Source organism: Budorcas taxicolor, chromosome 21 (genome assembly GCF_023091745.1).
Source record: "Budorcas taxicolor isolate Tak-1 chromosome 21, Takin1.1, whole genome shotgun sequence".
Classification (NCBI taxonomy): domain Eukaryota; kingdom Metazoa; phylum Chordata; class Mammalia; order Artiodactyla; family Bovidae; genus Budorcas; species Budorcas taxicolor.
Genome location: NC_068930.1, coordinates 28,588,787 through 28,611,704, shown reverse-complemented (window position 1 = coordinate 28,611,704; position 22,918 = coordinate 28,588,787). Strand labels below are relative to the sequence as shown.

General features: G+C 50.8%; 1 protein-coding gene across 1 annotated transcript; it reads right to left on the bottom strand.

Annotated features, from left to right (window-relative positions):
* Positions 1–756: 756 nt before the first annotated feature.
* On the bottom strand, positions 757–21,802 carry LOC128067013 (liprin-alpha-1-like). Its single transcript, XM_052660139.1, has 17 exons — positions 21,634–21,802; positions 21,435–21,487; positions 20,489–20,590; positions 19,846–20,016; positions 19,271–19,286; positions 18,898–18,946; positions 18,093–18,195; positions 17,668–17,871; positions 15,615–15,761; positions 14,116–14,232; positions 13,224–13,305; positions 12,795–12,901; positions 8,834–9,057; positions 6,803–7,034; positions 4,716–4,745; positions 1,946–2,088; positions 757–1,093 (listed from the first exon to the last, which is right to left on the bottom strand). Exons 1-17 carry the CDS (start codon positions 21,800–21,802, stop codon positions 757–759), a joined length of 2,286 nt encoding a protein of 761 aa, XP_052516099.1.
* Between the last annotated feature and the right edge of the window lie 1,116 nt (positions 21,803–22,918).

The following is a 22,918-nucleotide window of genomic DNA, read 5'->3' as shown; positions in this document are numbered from 1 at the left end:
CCACCAGAGAGGTGGCTGGGGCTCGGCAAAGTGCATGGTCCCACTGCGTGGATGTGAACCTGCCCTCACCACTGCCTCACCGCGTGACCATCACCGTCTGCTCCCCTGTAAATCGGGAGGTGGCAGCACCTGCTTGGTAAGGGGCACACACAGCATCTGGTATACAATCAATGCACCATCCAGCTCAGTGTTGTATTCACTAACAAGAGGGATAGCACTGAATAATCTGCTTCTTTTTCTCTCTTCTCCCTTCACTGTGCTCCAGACCACATCTGTTTTACTCACCCTGTAAATCCCACACCCAGCAAAAAGAAGACACTCAACAAATATCTGGCTGAAGAGGCAGGAACATACCCTGTCCTTAAGGAGATGAAGCCGAGCGAGACGGGGGCCTGATGATAACACTGTGTGATGAGGAGACCCCAGGAGGACCTGCGTGGCTGTGGGCTGGGGTGGGGGGCATGGGCAGAATCCCTCATGAGCTCCTGGGGATGGGGAAAGTGGCAGGAAGGAGGGGATGCTGTTCCTTGTGGGGTGCCCACAGATTGTACCTCACTCCTCTCTGATGAGCACTTAGGCCGTTTCCAAACACTTGTCACTGTTCTGGAGGAAACAGTCATTGCCCGGCTCCTACTCAACCCAATTCGTAGAATACGTTTCTCATCGGAGTAAGCATCTGCTTTACTCATTCCATGCTCCGTTCACCCACCCATCCAGCCAACCATCTGTTCATCCACCCGTCCACCCATCCACTCATCAACTGATCTGATCATCTCGGACCCTAGAGAAGACAGACGCCTCCTCCGCTCCTCCCAGGAGGACACCCAGCGTGAGTGACAGCAGCCTCGTGGGGACAGTGGGGGAGACACAGAAGGGACATACACGCAGACCCTCCTCCCTCTGAACGGTGAAGCACCCACCTGGTCCTAACGCCTCCTTGCTGGTGTGTCCAGGCCGGCCCTTTCCCTTCTTGCCAAACCAACGACCGATGGAGGACTTGATGCCCTTCTTCTTTGGGGCTTTCTGCAGCGAGTCCTGGCTGCTGTTGCTGTTGCTGGGGTTGCTCCCGAGACCGCCCTGAGAACCTGTCGCGCTTCGGGGAGAGAAAATGACCTTTAACTGGCACCCTTGTGCAAACACACACCCCTCCATAAGACCTACGGATAGAACCGGACACCTAGCAACACCCACGCCTCAACCTCGCAGCAGATAGTGGAGTCTCCTTCACCAACCACACTCCACACGAGCGATGCAGGCTTCCAGCCACAACCAATGGCCCCAGGAAGCTGAGATTCTCTGACTGGAGCCCTCCCCCAAGGAGGGAGGTCTTCACTCCAGACGAGCTGGTGCAGAGGGCGCCCCGACCCTCCCTCAGGGTCTCTGCTCGGCAGGTGACGACGCTCCCAGAGAAGTCGAGCTCCCCAGTTCTGGGCAGTTCGCCCCGCCTCCTGCAGGGTGACCGTCCTCGGCCGTGGCAGGAGAGCGACGGTCACTGTGCAGGGCTGCTGGGCAGGTGACCGCATGTGCCCTCCATCGAGTGCTGCCTGGCTCATGACGGGAGCTCAGCAGGTGGGGGTCTGAATGAGGACAGTGTCAGTCACAGGAGGGGACAGACAGTCTCCTGAGAGGAGACCCCTGAGGAAAAGGGAGGGACCCTCAAGAGCAAAGCCGAGAGGCACGCAGCCGTAACCATCAGGAACGCGCCCCAGGCCTGGCAGACCTCTAGCTAGAGCAGGAAGAGACCTCCCACAGGAGTCAACACGTAGAGACAGATGTTCTCTAAATTCACTGAGGTCACTGAGCTCTTCTACCCCAGCACCTGAAGTTCACCACTAAACACAGGCACCGAATCCAGTGGGATTCCTTTACAACCATCCTTGCAACTCTTTCAAGACAAGAGCCACAGGGCTCCTGAAACTGACGACGAGGCGAGCAGGCCCCTTACTTGCGGGCGTCCCTGATATCCTCATCGCTGGCTGTGTGCAGTGAGCCCGTGAGCCGGTCCAGCCGAAAGGACCGCAGCGAGGCGGAGGTCGAGGTTTCACATTTGATGGTGTCATCTTCTACCTCTTCCTGTATGGCTGGCAGCTGAGGGAGTGAGGTAAGTATAAAATTGGCTAACAATAGACTGTGTCGAAAAAGGCAATCACACAGGCTTTACATTATAACCAGAAACTTACTTGAAAATATATTAGCTATGCTATCCGCCAAGTACAAAAAATGCCTTGTTCTAGCTTAATGCCATCTTAAAGGACTGTTTGTTCAAGAGAAGCAGGGCCGTGGAGCAGCGAGAGCACCCCACTGACTGCCGAGACCCCGGACGGGAGCCTCCCTGCAGCCGGGCTCTGCACTCCCTGAAATCCAGTGAACAGATGGCCCTGCCAGGCAGGACAGCAGAGCCACGCCAGCACCGAGAGCCCTGCATGGCATGAACTGCCCTGATGAAAGGACTGTGCTCATCGCCAGATGCTGCTCAGAAGCACCACTAGCAAGAGTAAGAAACCTCTCAGCAAAGCCGTCCAGACCTTTCGATTTGAAGGAGGAAAGGAAACAGCTTGTACCACCACCCAAGATCATCTGTAGTGATGATGCAGGTTACTGAGCCCAGGACAACAAGTGAAACACAGAAAAGGTACCTAAGCCCTCCATGCGAACACCATGTGTCTGGCTTGTATTTCTCAGTAACATACAGACCGGGGGCTACACACTGAAGTGCTTACGCCCAGTTTGAGTGTCATTTGCTCCCTGGGGTTTACATGAAGCTCTCCTAGGTCTTCACTAAGAAATAATCTTGTATCAACCTAGAGGGGTGGGATGGGGAGGGAGATGGGAGGGAGGTTCGAAAGGGAAGGGATGTATCTGTACCTATGGATGGTTCATGTTGAGGTTTGATAGAAAAGAACAAAATTCTGTAAAGCAATTATCCTTCCATTAAAAAATAAACTAATTAAAAAAAGGAAAAAGATGATCTCGCCTGGACTCCCAGCTCTTCCGCTAGTCCTGGGTCTGAAGATAGGAAAGACACTGGTGGCAACAGTGTGGGGAACAGATGAACCCCTCGGGGTCCAGACAGGTCTCACTTATACATTTGGGTATGTGGTCAAGCAGGGGAGGTTTGAGGAAACATGCATGGCAAGTATTTTTATAAACAATGAGTGTGTTGTTTTAACCAACTAACCAGTCCTTTTTTAATGGGATTCTGTAAAGAATACTGGTCCCGTGCAGCCCCACAGGAGCTTGGTGACAACAAAGTGACTTAGTGCAAAATACAGCTGAACTCATTTAACAGCAGCTGGATAAACTGGGCACCCTCCCCTGACCTCTACCAAGAAACCTCAGGCAACAGAAGGCTAAAAAGGCTAGAAATTATCCACATGGAACTGAACAGGGATCAATCTCAAATTCAAGTTAAAATAAGCACTTATAAAAATCAGAAAACAACAAAGAACAGAGCAGGGAAGTGACACACCTGGGTTGACTATGGACTCAGTGGAGACAAACACCTGCCTTAGAGTCAGGGACCACGGCCAGCCCCTTCCCCCGGGCCTCCTCCTAAGGAAGGCTCTGGGTCCGCAGCCTGGCCGCCCTCCCCCAGGATGGGAGCCGCCCCACTGGTGCCCACATGACTAGGATGGGCAGTGCCGTGTCCTCACTTACCAGGAGGGCAAAGCAGGCCACAGAGCGGGCGAGCGGCACACCCAGGGCACCAACCCCAAGGTGATGGCGCTGCTCTGCTGTGCCCAGCAGAAGGGCTCCCGGGCACTGAGCTGCCTGAACTGGAGCACGGCTGCCCGAGTCCTGCAGGAAGGCCCCAGGAGTGCTCCATCGGCGGGCTGGGAGTGGGAGAGGGACAAGGAAGGCCAGCCCTCGGGGCACTGGACTCCAACAACAGGGGCTCAACCAAGTGACCAAACGGGAGAGGCAGCGAGCTCCCTCCTGATGCTCCCTCCATCAGGGATGCCGTGATGGACACGAGAGCCTCTGGAGCAAAGCGGGCTGGACGGCACCACAGGAAGTGTCCAGGCTCTGATCAGACCAGTCCGAACCACACTGCTGGGGTGTGGGGGCCTGGGCACGGTGCTCGGCCTCTCTAAGCCTCAGTGTCCCTGTCTGCTGAATGGGGATAACAGCAGCCTGGACCTCACCTGGCGTCTGCGGGATTAGATGACAGACTCGGAAAGCACTCGACACGGTGCCTGGCGCACAGAGTCTCCTGCACACTGCTACCCACCGTCATTAAATTGGCTTCCCCCAAATCTAACTTCTATGGCTCTGATTCAGTCATTTGTTTAAAAAAAAACTCTAAGCGGAAATTCCACGGTGGTCCAGATGTTAGGACTTGCCACTTTCACTGCCCGGACACTGGTCTGATCCCTGGTTGGGGAATTAAGATCCCATAAGCTGTGCAGCATGGCCAAAAAATAAGTAAAGAAAAATTTTAAAATAATAAATAATACTATCTCTATTATAAATAAGCATGAGATGATTAGAAGGCAAACAAGTGGGAGATAGGCAAACTGTTACAATTGTCCCAACAAATGACCTATTTCCAACAGAACCATCAGCACCCAGTGGTGGGTGAGTTTCATTACTTCCATGAAAATGTCAGTTATTCACCAGTACATAACCACACAGTGTTCATTCATGTAAAATGATAAGGACTCTCTACTACTTCACAGAGAAACAGAGGCATGCTAAATTACTAAATAGTTTACCTTTCGACAATGCTTCCTTAAATCACTAGGCTGATAGATGATGCAAAGAAATGAAGAGAAACCAGATATCTTGCGACTTTGAAGCTAAAAATTCAAGAATCAGTACAGACAAACACAGTATAGCAAAAATGATGGCAAACATATAAGTGAGATGAACATTTAGAGAACATGTAACTGGAAACAGAACATTTCTTTTGACCACAGAAATTAAATAAGCTATTCAAGATTTACTAGAGAAACACTATAAATTATTACTCAGGAAGATACAATTCTATTACAACATCATGATCTATTAAAGCACAGCATTCTGTACAATAAAGGCCCTTAACAGTTGTCTATTCTCAGCCAAACTTCTCTATAAGTTAGTTTCTCTTCATAAAAAACATGTTATACTTTGAAATAGTAATTTAACTGATGAGGAAGTTACCATAATACCTATTTGAACACTGAACAAATCGAACCATCTATTGGACATGAACATAAAATGCTTACCTAGAATTTGATTTAAAAGTTCTCAAAATAAATGTATTAAAGCAGGTTCCCTGTGAAAATATGTAAGAAAGAAAGCTAGCATAATAGCAGGTGCAGTCTTTATATTTTATTAACCATACAAGATGCTTTTTTAAAGAGTCTAATAGAGACATTCACTGTGCAAAAGCTGATGAGATTTATAGTCTTAAAAACAAGCACCAACACAGAAAGGATATTGTGTCAAAAGTCCATTAATTCTACACTTAAGAAGATCATTTCTTTAGGTAAGGATAATCTCATTTATGAATGACACATGATATGCGGTTTAGGATCCATCTACATTATGCTTGTAACTGCATAGTGATACGCTAATTCAAACTTACTGCTATGGGGAAAAACACCATTTGATGAGACATGAAGACAAAGCACAAACCCGACTAAGGGGACGCCTGCTGTGGACCACAGCACTGCTATGACCAGAGCAGGTGGGAGGGCGGGGAAGGGGAGATGGATGGGTCAACTGCAGCCTCCGGGGCGAGGCGGGGCAGTGGTGGGAAGCTGGGGTCTGGATTGACAACCACTGAGCAGGCAACAGGATGAGCCAGGAAATCAAAACCAATGATGAAAGCAGACACACTGTCAGAGAACTCCAACAGCAGGACAAAATATACGGAACTGTTGTTCTTTTACAAACACTTGGAAAGAAATCAATCGTGAAACTACAGAGAAATCGTCAAAGAATTTTAAATATCAACTAATTACCCAACGATGCAAATTATAAAAACAGTGTCTCCAAAGACCACAAAATGGACTAGTTACCATTTCACATGCCGCTAAATGATTCACAGTTAATTTAATTATATGCCGACTAACAATGCAGCTAACATGAAACGGGTGGTAACCAAAAAAAAGTGAAAATACAAGTGCAGTTACAAAGCAGAGTGTTGTAAACGTGAGTTCATGGGGTAAACAGCAATGCACTCGCAAAACCTAAGCTAAACATGGAAGAAAGCTGGAACATGTGCTTTAGAGCCGCACACTCTGTCACCGAAAGCCCTAGGTCGTCATCCCGTTTTCAGACTCGGAAGAGTGAGGAAGCCAGACTTCTTCACTGGGGCCCTGGGGCACCGGGCTTTGAACCTGGTTTCACACGCAGAGCTGGCCTGAGCGTGCGGCCAGGCGCATCAGCCAGCAGACCAGTTGAGATTTCTAAGCCAGGGGTCCAAATATCAAGACTCATTTGTCGCTGTGTGATTATGGAATGATTTCGCTCAGTCGCGTCCGACTCTTTGTGGCCCCATGGACAGTGGCCTACCAGGCTTCGCGGTCCATGGGATTTTCCAGGCAAGAATACTGGAGTGGGCTGCCATTTCCTTCTCCAGAGGATCTTCCCAACCCAGGGATCGAACCCGGCTCTCCTGCATTGCACACAGACGCTTTACCGTCTGAGGCACTAGGGAAGCCCGATTCAAGACTAGGCAGTTTTAAAAATCTTAGACCTCTGAGCGTAGCAAACGTACCTGATTTTCTTCTGGGTAAAAAGAGAAAAAACAAACAAACAAAAGAAAACCAGTGTGCTCGGGGAGGGACGCGGCAGGGAGGAGGCAGACACATACCAGAGTCATGAAGCCCAGCTTGTCTTCTTCTTGCTCAGGGCTGGGCTGCCTCCTTTCGGGCATGGAGCGCCCTCTGCTGGGCGGGAAGGAGCCGGCATGCGAGGAGGCGAAATCCAGGTTGAGGGAGTCGGAGGATTTAAAGCGCCGAAGGTTGCTGAAGCTCCCACTGCCCACCCTGCTCTCAATCCCCTCCGCCCGCTGATCCGTGTTCTCCTTGTCTTTTTGGATCAACCTAAAACGGAATAAAATCATCACCTGCCTTTGTCAGCAGAGGAACATGTCTGGACAGCAAATGTGGGCTTGCATTCTGTGTCACGATCAGCAAATTCCAGGAAGACTTGCTCAATTAACATCTCAGCAAAAAGGTTCAGCTTTCCCTCTTTGGAATAGTCTCAAACTTACAATAACTTATCATTGAGTCTTACAAAGTGGCCCCTCATCATTCACGTTTGATTTGACTTATTTACTCTAACATTCTGATGGGTCCTGGGAGGTTACTCCCTGTGAGGAGATACCTGAAGCTGACCACCTTTTCCTTCCCTGCTCTCAGGGCAGAGATGCACGTCAGTGCCTCAGATCTTTTCCACTGGGAATCCGGAACTCCGTATAACCAAAACAGCGATTCACGAGCATGCTGGAGTTTCTAAACACAAGTCTCCAGACCAGATGAAGTGCTGAGTTGAACTTTTCATTTTGTTTTAAGCTTGTGTATGTACAAACGCATCACTTGATGAATTTCTCCACCAGCTTTGTGTGAGTTTCTGGATTCAGGTCAATGTGCTGCCTTAACCTAGAATTCACAGTTACTGCTCTTCTCCCCTTATGTGTCATGGATGATTTTATATACAGATTACATGCATGATTATGCAAATAAAATGATTTTCAAATTAAAATACAAGATCCTTACACGTAGTAAACTCTCCAGTTTCACTTCTACTTATACATCTTGAAAGTTTATCACTGTTGACAAGTTGATGGACAGAATTTACCATTTACATCAAGTCAACTTGTTGCATAAGGAAAAATCATTTTTACCTGACAACTTGCTCTAAAAATAAAAATATTAACACATACTGTTCCCAATTTCCTACGGGGATGAGGAAAGACAATCTTTCTGAGCTTGTCTGTGCTCAAACACGGCCCACAAAGCAGTCTGTCTCAGCATCAAAAGTACAGGCGGCACCATCTGCGTTTGCTGGTTGTGCCATTCACCCCTGCCTTTTCCCCGAGCCCCCCGCACTCGACCGGCAGGAACGGGCACCTCGGGCAGGGGTGACGGGATGAGAACAATCTGAGCAGCAGCTCTGCCCCGTCCTGTGCAGGGTCACCGGCCTGCGGCCACTCTGAACGTGGACTCGGGACAGGAGGCACAGCTGTGCGGGTGTGGCACCAGGCAGGCCTCGGGGCCCCAGCCACCCGGCTGCACCCAGACCCAGGGCCCCCTGCTCACCACGAGGCGGGCCTTTGGGTTCTATCCTGTTTTGTAAACTGTTCTAACTGCCAAGACTGGGTCTAAAGAAAACATTTTAAATATACTGATGAGATGAGAAAAACTCAAACACATGTCCTTGGATCACTGTCTTACACCAAGCCAATCTTCACAATGTATTAAGTTACAAAGGGAAATGCAGATCTGAGTGGGAATTTGCCAAGCCCAGAACCCCAGCTTTTCTGTTCCAGGTGGCTTTTCACCAGAACGTAGAAGGCTCCGAGGGACACACGAGGATGAACCCTCAGTGCTGGAGGGTGCACGGGCCACAGGGGACACCGCCTCGGCACCTCAGCCACCTTGGGGCCCAGAGCTGAGGGGGGGACACCCCACAACGCCCCCCCACAGAGTGCTGACACCACACTGTGGACAGAATGCCCTGGCTGACTGAGCTCTATAATCAAGGGCAATTTCAGAACTGAAAATTCCTGAAGCAGACCTGAAGTCAGTTTTCTCACTATGGAACACTCAGACTTCTCTAAGCAGGAGACAGCTCCTCAGAGAAGCCGAGTCTCCGGGGAGCTGGGCTCAGGCGCACCCACCAGCTTTCTTCGTTGATCCTGTCCAGCTGCTTCTGAATCCTCCCGGCCGGAGTCTTGGCATCGGCCTGGCCGCTGGGCGACAGCAGAGCGGGCGTGCTGAAGAGGGTGACCCGGTCGCCCATGCCGTCTGACACGCCCTTGTCACTCTTGAACACCTGGCCCACGTTGGCCAGCACGCTGGCTTGCTGCCCGCGCTCCCGGTCCTGATCTTTCAGGGGCTGCACCTGGGCACGAGAGGACCACGTCTCGTCAGCAACATTCTTGGCACCTCAAGTCTATCAGGAACTGAACACAATTTTACATGGAAGCCCTGACTTTGGACAAATGGGCCCTGCTTATGAGACACTGCCATCTCTTAAGCGAGCAGTACTGAAGAAACGGCAGGAGGAGAATCCAGTTCCTAGATGGCCTGGTGACATTCAGGTCTCAGCGTGGACGGAAGGCAATCCTATGAGGTTATTCACAAGGGTGGGCTGATGGAGTCAGAGACAAAAACCGAAAATTACAAAAATATATCCTTGCTTCCATCAGCCAGGCTGAAGGAAAATTAGAAAAAAAAAAAACCCTTCAGCTCCGCAGCCACTGGGTCCACCCCATCGCTCATCACTGGTACTAGTTCGCCGAGGAGTGCCGTCCTCGCGGGTTCCCAGCCCTCCGTTTTCCAGGCTGGTCTGAACACGCACAGACAGGAGTGAGCAGGGGCAGCCAGGGGCCGGGAGGGCCAGCCTCCCGTGGCTCTCCTCTCAGGGCACAGGCCCTCGGGCTGTTCTGGGGATGGCCCCGCACACCGCAAGGGTGCCTCTGTCATCTGAGACGCATGCAAGAGTGCCTGCTGGGCCCCGTGCCGCCCTCCCGCTCTCACACCTCACACCCTTCTCTCCGCAAATCTCCCCCCTGCCCCACTCTCACCCAGGTCCTGCCTTGTTTTCCCAGACATGACCTCAAAGCAACAGAGGGGCAGCCTCGAGCTGCTGGCTTGCCTGCTCCCTGTCCCCCATGGCCAGTACCTTCGCTTTCTGTCTTTGTCACGACCCCTCCCCAGGGCTGGGCCACCCCTTTTCCTGGCTCCAGGACCACCTGCCATCATTCCTGCTCCGCTCTGGCGAACTAGCTGCCTATGGGTTCACCCCCATCAGCCCGATCAGCACATCCTCTCCATTCTCTCGCCTTAAAATCGCACATTTTTGAACATTTTCATTCTCAGAAATTGTACTCTAAGTGTTCCACAGCAAATAGAAACACTCAGAACAATACTAACCCTTATAAACCATAATGAATAAGAAGTCACATCTCAGGCGTAGAAAAGCTTCTGGAGGAAACATGGCCAGCCATTGACGACAACGAAGTCTATAGAGAGAAGCTGGACTTGGGGTCGGGGTTCGGGTGGTGGGGGACAGGACTCACTCTATTGCCCTCGCTCCTCTCATTGCTTTAGACTGTCTCCATGGACCTCACATTCATTCCTGGGCATTGCTCACATTCATTCCTCTACACCCCACTTCACTTCCTCACGGGGTAAAACAAGTCAAACGGGCCAAGTTTCCGAGTCACTCGACTCAACCTGGCAGCTGTGTGCTGTCGGCCACGGCAGTCACTCGCCTTGTGCAGCACACTGAGGATGTGACGCAGGCCGGTGCAAAGCTCGATGTGGAAATCACACAGATTTCAAGACTCGCAGTGAAAAAAGCACGTAAAGCAGCCCGCTCATTTTTAGGAAATTTTAGATTGTGTATGTGGCTCGTATGATCTTTCTGACGGACAGCACTGTCCACGTGACAGGCTCATGCTTTGTCTCAGCTTTCGGGTGAACCCAGAAAGGACTACTTAGAATTCGGAACCACACACAACGGCCACACACTCTAAATCCACCTATAATGCAAATCACATTCAATGTTCAAAACCAGAAATGCTATACACGTTACAGCAGTGGACTAGCCATAAGGAAAATGTAACTCCACTTCCGCGAAGCATCTGCAGTAACTGTAACAGTGAACCCAGCTCAGTTCAGCTCTTAACACATTTCTAAAGGATTTAGAGATTTAAGGACCTTGTCATTTTGCATTTCTTCTAAATGCTTTTTTGCATTTTCAACTTCCCATAGGAGAGAATTCTGAAAAAGATACATACAGTGCTTTAGAGACAATTCTTAACAGACGTTGCGTGGACTGCGGGATGGCTACTCTCCTGTCTGAAAGCATAAAGCACCTCGGGATGAGGGGCGGACCTCGCGCCCAGAGCGAAGTGTCGGCACGAAGCCGGATGACAACTGTTAACACTAACTTGTACACAGAAAAACTCCTCCTTCCCCGACTGATCTTCTAGATCCAAGGAGGCCAGGTCCCTGGGGTAAGTGAAACTGCTTTATACTTGCTTTCAGCTTTTGCAGTTCAGTGGTCACTCAGGAAACTGGCGCAGGTTTCACATGTAAAATTCAAACCTGAGACAAAACTATCCCCACCTCAGGGCCAGCCCACAGGTCAGGGTGAAGAGAGCTCTCTAGTGAGGTGTGGGTATCATCTTGGGTTTTGTGGGGGAAAAATGTGCCGCAGAACTTGTAGTGACCATGGGTCTCTCTCAGACAAGCGTCACCCAAGCGCCGACCTCGGCGAAGGTTCTGGGCCTCGTCTTTAGGGCACTGGTGCAGCTGGGACAGGTGTTCACCGAACCTCCACCAGACTGTTGCCCACTGAGCTGCTCTGATAGAGGTTCTCAGACATTTTCCAAAGCAAATAAAAAGAGAGATGGCTGGAGTTGGAATATGAGAATGCTTGCTTTTACTTACTTCAATCTTTTCTATCACATTATATAAAAGATCCTGAACTAAACTTATTGATTTGGCTGCATCGGGCCTTAGCTGCATCACGTGCGATTCCTTTGATGTGATTGCCACGTGGCACATGGAATCTTAGCTCACCAACCAGGGATCGAACCTGCGTCCCTGACCTTGCAAGGCAGGCTCCCAGCCACTGGACTGCCAGCAAAGCCCCAGAAATAAACTTCTAAGAAAGAAACGAAGGGGTGAGGGTGGACCTAGAAGAATGTTCTAGCACAGCGGCTGGTAACATCGGGGCCACTGGTGATTCCGCCTCACTGATGCTTTCTGGAAGGGTTGCGGGCACACATCTATGTCTGTTCCTTTACACACTGCCTGTGGATGCTGTCACGCTTATTGACTAGCATGAAGGCATAAGGCATCAGCATTCAAATATTTTTAAAGCAAAACAAAAGTTTACTTTGAATTGGCTTAGTCATAAACAGCATCCCAATCTCAACAGCCTCTGAGCAGCAGTTCTGAAAGTAAGGAAGTGCACCCCTGATCGGGAGACATTGAGCCCTCTGCTTAAGCAGAGAGGGAGCCTCACCGAGGTCTCATGATGGGAGTCAGAACCACAGCCCCCTGGGAGCCCACATGTGAGGCTCTGCACTCCAGGCCCAAGAACACAGCTATGGTGGGGACAGTACTGACCCCTGAGGCTGGACCTGGGATCCCCACTCCATTTCCTGGATGGTCGGTACCGCTGTGTGGCCAACCCTTCCGGGAAACCTCTCTCAGGGCTCTCTGATGCGAGCCTCCACCATCGCCCTTTCCTGGTGCGCCTTCTGTCGCAGCGCAACTTCGGTTCTCCTCCTGCCTAGGAGCAGCCATCCTACACACACACCCCACGTCTGGACCAGCAGTTTGGCATGTGGGACTCCAGCGCCACGTCCGAGGCAAGCACCTCCACACCTGGGCACCATGCCTTCCGTTTCACGGGCCTCGGGCTGGCTCCCTCAGGTTTGAGGGCCACTCGTAAGGTCCAACTGTATGCTGAGCAGCTCCCCGGCCTGGATGGTCAGAGCAACAAGCGTCCTCCTTGAGCGTGGGGATCCCCTGGCCCCTGCCCACCACCTAGGGGCGACCACATCTGGCCCTGCTCCCGAGGTTGGGTGCCTGGATCAGCAGACAGGGCCACACACGCACACTGGACGGCAGAGACAGAGACAGGAGCGGCGGAGAAAGGCAGCGCCGGCCCCGCCCAGCCGCGTCTCCGGCCCACACGCCCCTCTCCTCCATGCTGCTGTGTCTCTCTCCTGTCTGTCGGCCAAGAACAGTGTCAGCTCCGCTCGCAACGACCCTGTCCTGACGGCACGCGGGCTGTGACCGCAGGGACGGCAAGCGGGCCATGCTCTGTGCGGACCACTGGCCCCGGGTTCGCGGGGGGCACACCCGCACGCCTGCTCACGCAGCCAGCGCGGCTTCGTGTGTGACACGTGGGTGACGGAGGGTGCTGGTGACCGGCTCGTGAGAGGAGAGGTGCTCCCCCTGGCCCCAGGCCCCTTCCTCAGACTGCCTGGGGCGAGCCAGCGCGGGCAGCAGGCAGTGGCAAGCACGGGACACACGAGGGCACACGTTCTTCCTTCCTAAGCTGGGAGGTAAGTTCGAACAGTTTCGCCTCCTTAGTGGCAGAGCTTCCGGAAGACAAAAGTTCAGACTACAAGGCCGACCGGGGACAGACAGCAAAGATGCCAGGGGAGAGAAGAAACCAGCCCTTGAGGGGAAGATCACAGGCAGAAGGGCGCCCCCTGGCGGCTGTTCGTGACCCTGCTCGGGGAGGGTTTGCAAGCACAGGACAGCACCTGCCTCAGGAAACCGGCCGGCCCCTCAGGCGCTCCCTGAGCTCCAGGCAATGCTCCAACAGCCAGGCCAGCACAGGCCCGACCCGCCTCTCCATGCCCAGCCAGTGCCCACCAGCAGTGCAAGGCAACACCTTTCCCACCAGAAGGACGGGGTGGCTGGCTGGCTGTGGGCACCATATCCCCAGCAGCGCCACGGCTCCTGGACGCGGCCTCTCACCCGTGGGCTCCCGCGGACTGCAAGCTGGGAGTGGGGCCCTGGGTCTGCACCGTGCCCCGCTGTGACTTATTCAACAATGTATGAATAAAGACTTAAAACTGTGTTCATGACAGACCTATTTTGGCCATCTCTTAACGAGAATGGGATTTTTCTCGTTCTGTATCCTGCTAGGCTTTGAGTTGCTGACTGAACTCTGAGCAGCAGTGACTCGGAGCTGAAGCATCCTGGGGACACACAGAGCACAGGACAAAACTGGAGGGAAATTAACCTAGGGATGACACGGGAGCGGGGACTGTCCGACACTCAGGGAGCACTCCCATCGCAGACGGGCAGCACGACCCCCACGTCTGCGCTCCTTTGTGGACTGAGCAGCACGGGGAGGGGCACAGTGGGACAACAAGGGAACAGGCCCTCCCCGCGCCCGTCTCCCGGGGACCAAGAGCAGCACCTTGGAGAGTGCAACTCCCCGCTGAGCCAGCTCAGCCACCACTTCTGTCAGCATCTGCTGCAGCTTCTGCTCTGCCAGCTCCAGGCACAGCTGCAGCTGTCGGTCTTTATCCTCCTTCTACAAAGGGAGAGCAGAACATCAAAACGGGCCGAGCGGTGTAGCCTCTGCCATTGTTAGTAAGCTGAGACAAAACCTAAATGCATGTGTCCACAGGATTAGTTCTGCTTCGGAAGCCGCGTTACGGTAATTTTTCTCTCAGTGTTCCTGGGCTTGGTCGCAGTGGGCAGAACACCTCCTGCCAGAGTATTTGCTCTTCCTAAACGTCTCCAAAGAAGTCTTTAAAAAAGAAAGTTCTTATATATTAAAGAAGATCAGGTTTCTGTAGAAGCTTATTCATTCCTATTGACAAGTTAAGGGTCAGTACTGACCCTTCTTAAAACATCACCAGAATCATCATTTGAAGGGAACCCTACCAACCCAGACGGCCATGGGCTTGTAAGCCAAAATATGGCTTTCATCTCCTCTGAAATACAGACCTGATCAGAGTGTGCCTGGGGAAATGCCAGTCAACTAATATTTGTAAATGCATGATTATTCTTTTAACAGATCTTCTAACTCTGAAAACTTTCAGTGTAGAACATTTAGACAGATTCTTTTTGGAAAAAGAAAAAAAATGAAATGATCTATACGCTCGGGTTCCTGAGAGGTTAGCGTTTATTTCTAAGCAGCTTTCTTATTTTTTCTGTGTGTGTATTACTCTATATACATACATAAACAATAAGATGTGCTTTAAAACCCTCAGAAAACAACAACGTAGTATTTTCTGATCTGCCTTTTACAGCCATTATTTTGTATATCAGAATGCTCTTAATTAGCATTCCACATCATACATTTCAATGGCTTTCTAGTATTTTATTTTTGTAGTGGGGCCAATGATACACTTTGTCACACACCAGACTGACTCACTTTGTTTTGGAGAAGCCAGATTTGGTTTTCCTGATTAAGTCCTGATTATGTGAGACCACACAGGAACAGGAGCAAGTAAAGCTCACCAAACCACAGGAAGTACAAAACCTAATCAGACTGGAGCTCTAACCCTGCCTTTTGTCACAGTGACCCCACTTCCCAACAGGCAGCCAGCTGCTGTGAAGTTCCCTGCTGCTCTCTGCTCTTTCAGGAAAAATGCTAACATGCCAACAGATTCAAGTCAAGTAAAACAAGAGTCAGGAGAGGAATTCCACAAAATGGTCAACCCAAATCCCAAATAATTCAAACCTCTAAGTTGCAGTCACCCTCAATTTTTAAAAAATGTATTTCCTTTCAGTACAGCTGATTTATCATGATGTACATCCACACTTTTGAACGCAGTATTTTAGGGTCATAAGAACTTTACACTGGGACTTGATTTCCAACATGGGAGTCACATGAAAAGGTCTTTACCTTCCTTCCTCAGTATTCACTACTACAGAAGTCAGACACAGTTCAGGAAAAGCCATTACCTGTCGATGCATAGAATCCTTATTTGCGATTTCATTTTCAAGTTTATCATCGAGGTTGTGCACAGAGATGGCTTTGCGCTGTGCAGCGAGGTAGCGTTTCTCAAGTGTAGTGATTCTCTTCTCCATGTCCTCCTTTTGGGCCATAGCCTACACCAGGCATTGCAGAGGAGAAAAGGTAAGTCATTATCATAGAATACTGCGATACAGTTAAGAGTAAAAAAGCTGGACTAAATCCTAAGTTTCAAATCAAACATAAAATTAGCGTCCTCAAAATTAAAGTCCTAGACATGGCAGTTTTCTGAGATGTGAGCAAAAACGCGCCTACCTCAAATGTCACATTTGCCACGATGGCACCCATCTGTCTTAATGTCTGTCTGGCCACTCGATTTACCAAGCTTCTTGTCTACATCATAAACCCAACCAGCAAACAAAAAGTACACTAAACTACTCTGTCATTGCAAGAATTCCAGGAGGGAAGGTATCTGGCATGAAATGAGGATCTCTGTCTCCACACTATACAGGCGGGCTTGACCCAGAACAGGGAGGGACCTTCAACAGATCCTACAGGGAGCTCCGAGGCTCATTTCCTCAGGTGAAAGTTGGTAAAATCTCATGCAATTTCCTCAAAATTCAATAAGAATATTAATGAGTAGAAACAGAAGTCACAGTGTTACACAACTGGGAGCAGCCTTCTCAAGCCTAGTTCTTCTCAAGCAGTTACACCACATGTAGGAAACGCTCAAACCAGGAGCAGAGCTTGCTGCCGATGCGACTCCTGTCCGCCGGCTCAAAATCCATTTCAGGTCCCTCCGTGCTCACTAAGTAACCGAGGTTGTCCTAACATTAAAAGTGCAAGGTCTTAAAAAAGCTTTTTCCAGAATTCTCTGTGTATTAATCTCTGCCACCTAATCTCCTCCTGTTGCCAAAGAGTAGTGTGAACACGTTATACAAACATGTGCAAATATTTCTGTTTTGAGTTCTCACACAGAATGACTCACACCGAGCTACTAAACCAGTACACCTGCTGTACCACATGTTGGAGGGGTGCACTCTGAGACGGTCTCATGGGGGAGGGGTGGGGCAGGGTGGGCACTGTCTGTCTGCACAGAGAGGAGAGGCGAGGCTCACGGGAGGAGGCCTGAGCCCCCAGCTCTCTTCTGTTTTCACAGTGACCATTAGGGAGCTTCTCATAAATCACGACACCAGCAGACACGACCGCCAGAAACATCCTGATTCTGCATGGTTACACAGCACGGGCCTGAGGATCTGAGGGTGAGCAAACGCCACTCGACTTGTCTGACCGCTGGTATCACTGTCACACATCCTTTCAAGGAGCAGAACCTCAGAAAACTAGAGAAGATGGCCAGGCAAGCTGCCTCAGCAGAGCCCACACAGCATGTTCCCATCTCTCCAGGAGAATGGGCTCCACAGATGTTCAGACTCACCTGAGTGAATCAGAAGGAAATCTCAGCATCATCGGGAATATATTCAGCAGGCAGGTAGGGGGATGAACTGGGAGACTGGGGTTGACATATATGCACACTACTGATACTATGCATCAAGTCAGCAACGAGTGAGGACCTACTGAACAGCACAGGGCACTCTATCAGTGCTCTGTGGTGAAGTTAATGGGTAGGAAACCTAAAAACCAGGGAGATTTGTGTGTGTGTGTGTATACATATATATATATGATTGGTTCACATTGCTGTACAGCAGAAATTGACACAGCAGTGTAAAGCAACTATACTCCAATAAATGAATGAGTGGATGAATGAATTTTTTAAAAAGGAACACACTAGGCCCCCTAGAACTTGTGGAAATGAGGAGTCCACACCCAGGGTGCAGCACAGCCATGTTGGTCCACTGCCAACGGGCCGCCTGGACCAGGCCTCTTCTACCCCAGAGACCTTGACGCAGAGGTGGGAAGGCAGCCAGTGGCGGTCTCGCCAGTGCTCTGCTCTTGCTCACGCAGCCATGCCAAGGCTGAGATCACGGGGAGAACAAGGGACCCACATTCCGCCTCAGGACAACAGACACGTCCACTGTCACTCACTTCACGGACGTCCTGCTGTAGTTTCACGTTTACTTCCTTGGACTTGAGGAGGTCCTTCCTGGCCGTGTCCAGGTCCTTCTCCAGCTCTGTTACGTGGGCAGAGAGGGCTGCCAGGCGGTCCTTCATCTCTCTCTGCTCCCGTGACTTCTTCTTGATGATTTCCTTGAGCTCGATCACCGGAGCCAGGTCTTCGTCGCGGGTTCTCTAAGGGGGAAAGGAAACCTTAGACAGCCTTGTTTTGGGAGGGAGGGAACGCAGCACTTCCGGGAAATCGGTGAAGTCAAAACTGCCTTCTGCGCTCTGGAGCTCACACGTCCCTTACGGCCACTCAGACCTACATGATGCATTGGTGAAAGGTCTCCACAGCCCCGCACAGACTGGATAGTAAGACGAGAACCAGACAGAGAGTGAGACCGAGGACATGCCTTTCCATTGGCGCTTGGCATGTTTTCTTGCTTGTGATTTACATCAAGCACCCCATCCATTAGTATCTTTTTCAGGTTATTCTTCTCTTTAAGAATCATCAGTGAAAACCAAAACATTGAATCAGAATAAAGAAATAAGTAAAGACAGCAAAACTCCATTTGGAAAAACTCAACTCAAAACTGAAAATACAGCATAAAAAGAAAATACATGGTGATGCTATCCATCTCGAATAGAACCAGGTGATTCGAGTCAGAATTTGTCTCCTCCTGGACAAAAGGGGTGCTTAAGAGATCCTGCAGCTCTGAGCCACAAGTCTAGTTTACTGGTCATTAAAATAACCCAGGTGGGCTGGTCCTCAATCAGAAAGATAAAGAACATCTGATGTCCACCACTACACCCTTCATACTTCCTTAAAATGAAAGGATACAAATGACAAACCCTTGGACTGCAAGGAGATCCAACCAGTCCATTCTGAAGGAGATGAGGCCTGGGATTTCTTTGGAAGGAATGATGCGAAAGCTGAAACTCCAGTACTTTGGCCACCTCATGGGAAGACTTGACTCATTGGAAAAGACTGATGCTGGGAGGGATTGGGGGCAGGAGGAGAAGGGGACGACCGAGGATGAGATGGCTGGATGGCATCACCGACTCGACGGACGTGAGTTTGAGTGAACGCCGGGAGATGGTGATGCACAGAGAGGCCTGGCGTGCTGCGATTCATGGGGTCGCATAGAGTCGGACACGACTGAGTGACTGAGCTGAACTGAACTAACTGAAATTGCACGATGAATGATCCAACTTACCTTGTTATGTGTGGCACCTAATTCTTCTAACAAACTACACCTTTCAAGTGCTCCTCGTGTGTTGATGTGTGTATATACGTGAGTGCACTTCTTAGTGTATGCTGCTGCTGCTGCTGCTAAGTCACTCCAATCGTGTCCGACTCTGTGCGACCCCATAGACGGCAGCCCACCAGGCTTCCCTGTCCCTGGGATTCTCCAGCAAGAACACTGGAGTGGGTTGCCATTTCCTTCTCCAGTGCATGAAAAGGAAAAGTGAAAGTGAAGTCGCTCAGCAGTGTCTGACTCTTCGCGACCCCACGGACGGAAGCCTACCAGGCTCCTCCACCCATGGGATTTTCCAGGCAGGAGTACTGGAGTGGGTTGCCATTGTATACTCACCCTAATACGCGGCTACTGTAACAGAATACATTTAATGTATCTCATTGATCTTAACATCAAAAAATCTGCTTATTAACAGCTTTAAATTCTAAGTTTGAGAGGGAAAGAAATATTACCCTAAAATAATTATATTATTTAGTTTTTAATTGCAAATTGATATACAGAATATAATAAGTCTTGAGACATTTATACCAACTAATACTTTTTAACTGGTGGCTTCCCAGGTGGACCTATGATAAAGAATCCACCTGGCAGTACAAGAGGGCAGGTTCAATCCTTTGGTCGGGAAGATCCCCTGGAGTAGAAGATGGCCACCCACTCCAGTATTCTTGCCTGGGAAGTCCCAGGAAAAGAGGAGCATGGTGGGCTACAGTCCACAGGGTCGCAAAGACTCGGACATGACTGAGCATGCATGTAGGCAACACTTTTTAACCATATAAAACTCTGACTTCTTACAGAAAAAAAGTATTTACAAGAATTCAAGAAGCTCAAAAGTCAACTAGTTACATAAATACATGCATCATCCACCTAACAAGGCTGCAAGTGTACAAATCCAGGATGGCCGGGTGGCTGGTACCTTCTTGTCCAGGGCCTTGTGGTGCTCAAAGAGTGATTTCAGTGACTTGATCACCTCCAGCTCGCTGGTCATGCCGGCTGGGGACTGCGCCTGCCACTTGCCCGCCGTCGTCTGGAGGGACGGTGTATACCGGGAAACCAGGAACTCCAGGTGCTCCAGCAGCAGCTGCAGGGCAGGGCCAAAGGAGCACCGTCAACCTCATGCTTGAATTCAGGGCCCGATAACCCCTCTCAGCCTCATGCTACAGCCGGAAACATGCTAAGGCAAGTCGGAATCCCGCCACTTCAGTCTAAAGTTAGAGTGGACTTCCCCAGTGGCCCAGTAGTTAAGACTCCACACTTCTGCAGGGGTCATGGGTTTTACTCCCTGGTCAGGGAACTAAGACCCCACACAAACTGTAGCATGGACAAAATTGTAGGTTAAGAGAACTCCCCCCTCAAATGTACGAAAATTATAGTAGCTCTCATCATAAATTTGAAGCAAAGTATGAGAACCCCAAACTGATCCACCCTGGTCTGCTCAGTGGGAAGATGTGAAAAATGACTTGAAAACCAGACAGAGTTTAAAGACAGCAACACGGAGCCCAGCGGTGGCCCCCGAGGGGCAAATGTCAACATGTGAGAATTCCCCTACTGACCATGATGTTATTCCTCTCTGCTTTCAGCAGAGCTATTTCTTCTTCTCTTGCAAGAAGCTGTTCCCGGCATATATTGACTTCTTCCGTAGATGTTGCCAACTCCTAGAAAACAGTGAAATGAGTAAGTAACTAAATACAAACACAAATTAAAAAGAGAGCAAGACTCTCAAGACTGACCCTGTCAAGTCTCTCCAGGCTCCACACAAAGGGTCTCCCTGCCCCTCCAGAGAAGAGGGGGGCCACTGACCCCAAGACCACACAGACCACCACAACTCAGACCGGCCTTCAGCCTCCACCTCGACCTGGCAGGCATGCGGCAGGGGAGAACCCGGAATCCAAGCCTGTCTTCTCAAGACCCAGGGACGTCTGAGAAACTTCCCTAAACATAAACCTAACAACAAAGTGGATAAAGAGATTCTTAAACGACACACAGACAAGTGACCTAGAACCGCTGGGAAGAGTGAGGAAGAAAGGTAAGATCTACAAGGCCATCAGGCTTTGGAGTGTTCCTCTGGGAAAAAGGCTGATGGCACCCCAAGGTCATCTGTTAGCCTGACTCCATTGAAGTCACCCAGTCATTCAATAAACTGGAGAAAATGTTAAAGTCATGTTTTATGTATTTTATCACAATTTTCATGCACGCGGTGCCGTCCACATGGTGAACTTGCTCAAACTGAACCACACGGAGTCTTTCATTCTTCTAGTTTTCTTTACACAAATAAAAAAATCCTGGGCTACATATTCCCCTACTACATACTGAGTATTCAGCGCCTAGAACACTGCCCAACACTTGTTAAGAGGCATGTAGTAGACATGTGAAGCTATGAGGGTGTATGTTATACACATAAGTAGCAGGTACCCGTCATTAAGATACTGGACACACTGTTCTGTGCTTTGTAAGATGGGAGACGTTAAGGGGCTTAGCCTTTCTGCTTCAAGGACTGACTCTATAGCTCAATCCACGTGCCCCAGTGACTCCTCCAGACAGTGTTTCCCTTCCTGTGGGGCCCCCGCCCGTCCTCCACGCAGCCCCTGCACAACCACTTACAAGGTCAACCTGCTGGGGTCGATCTTGCCCAGAAGGCCAAAACGCCCTGGCCGGCAGGGCCCACAGCCATGCTAACAAAATGAAACACAGCTCCAACGCTTCGCCGCGTGAAGGCCAATCCGACGGGCCCAGCCCCCGGCTGCTCTCACCTCAGGCCGCTCTGCTTCCAGGACTTGGGCCGAGGCCAAGTTCTTCCTTGTCTTGGCCTTTGCCTTGGGGATGCAGCACTGGAAAAGCGCCCACAGGCGGGCCCTCCTGCGACCCATCCTCGCGGATCGGGGCAGCCCCCCACTCAGGGGCAACTGCTGTTTCACGGCTAGATACCTCAGCACCCGAGCTATCACCACCGATCTCACACTACGACCACCACTATTCACACTACGACCACCGCTCTCACACACACCGCTCTCACACACCACTCTCACACACTACTCTCACACACGACACTCTCACACACCACTCTCAGACACACTGCTCTCACACTAGGACCACCGCTCTCACACTACGACCATCAGCGCTGCTGTCTCTAGAAGAAATGGCACGAAGGCTCTGCCTCCAGCACGTCTCCCAGGAGCCTGGCACCTGGAACCCACTGGGTCATAAGGGGCTCCATGGTAACAGGGGGGCTGGGCTCAGGCCCACCATCAAGGGTGCAGAGAGGGGGGAGGGGCTGCCCAAAAGATGACAGATGAGTGTGGGGTGCAGGAGAAGGAAGGCTGTGCCCACAGCTCAGGCCCACCACCAAACATGACCCTGCAAGGATACTGGTTCACAGTCGAACCAAATAGTAGCAACTGCTTCAGAAACCACCACCACTAGGAATGAGCACGTCTTCTAAGTGGGCTTCTGCTTCCTCTAGCCCCCAAACAAGCCTCCAGGGAGGCTACTGAAAGGGCACCACTGAACTCAAGGGTGTCCCCAGAACCCACCCGGGTGACAAGGACTCACTGCACTAGCTGCCCCTCGCTCACCCTGAGCTCCGTCCTCCCTGACTGACTCCCTCACTCGAGCTCAGCAAGGGCTTGACCAACCTCGCTCCAGGCACTTAAAATGAATTCACAGTGGGTACAGGGCTTCGGTCAATCTGCTGCGAACTCGCCCTCTTCACTTTGACCCTGGGCTGCCAGACAACTCTGCCCCGTGGGGGCTGCACGGTGGAGGTTCAGGGGTGTCCCTGCCTTGAGCCGTGACAGCCAGCGCCTCCCAGACCCCGCCAGGTGCTGCCCCTCCCTCCACGCCCGAGTCTCCCACCCCCTCTCCTGGCCCCACTCCCAGCCTCACGGCTCTCCACTCGCCAGGGCACAGGCCATACGGCTCCTGGCTCAGCCGGGGCCTCTGCTGTCACTTGAGGACCTCCGTCCCCCGGGGGCTTGAGGCCCCAT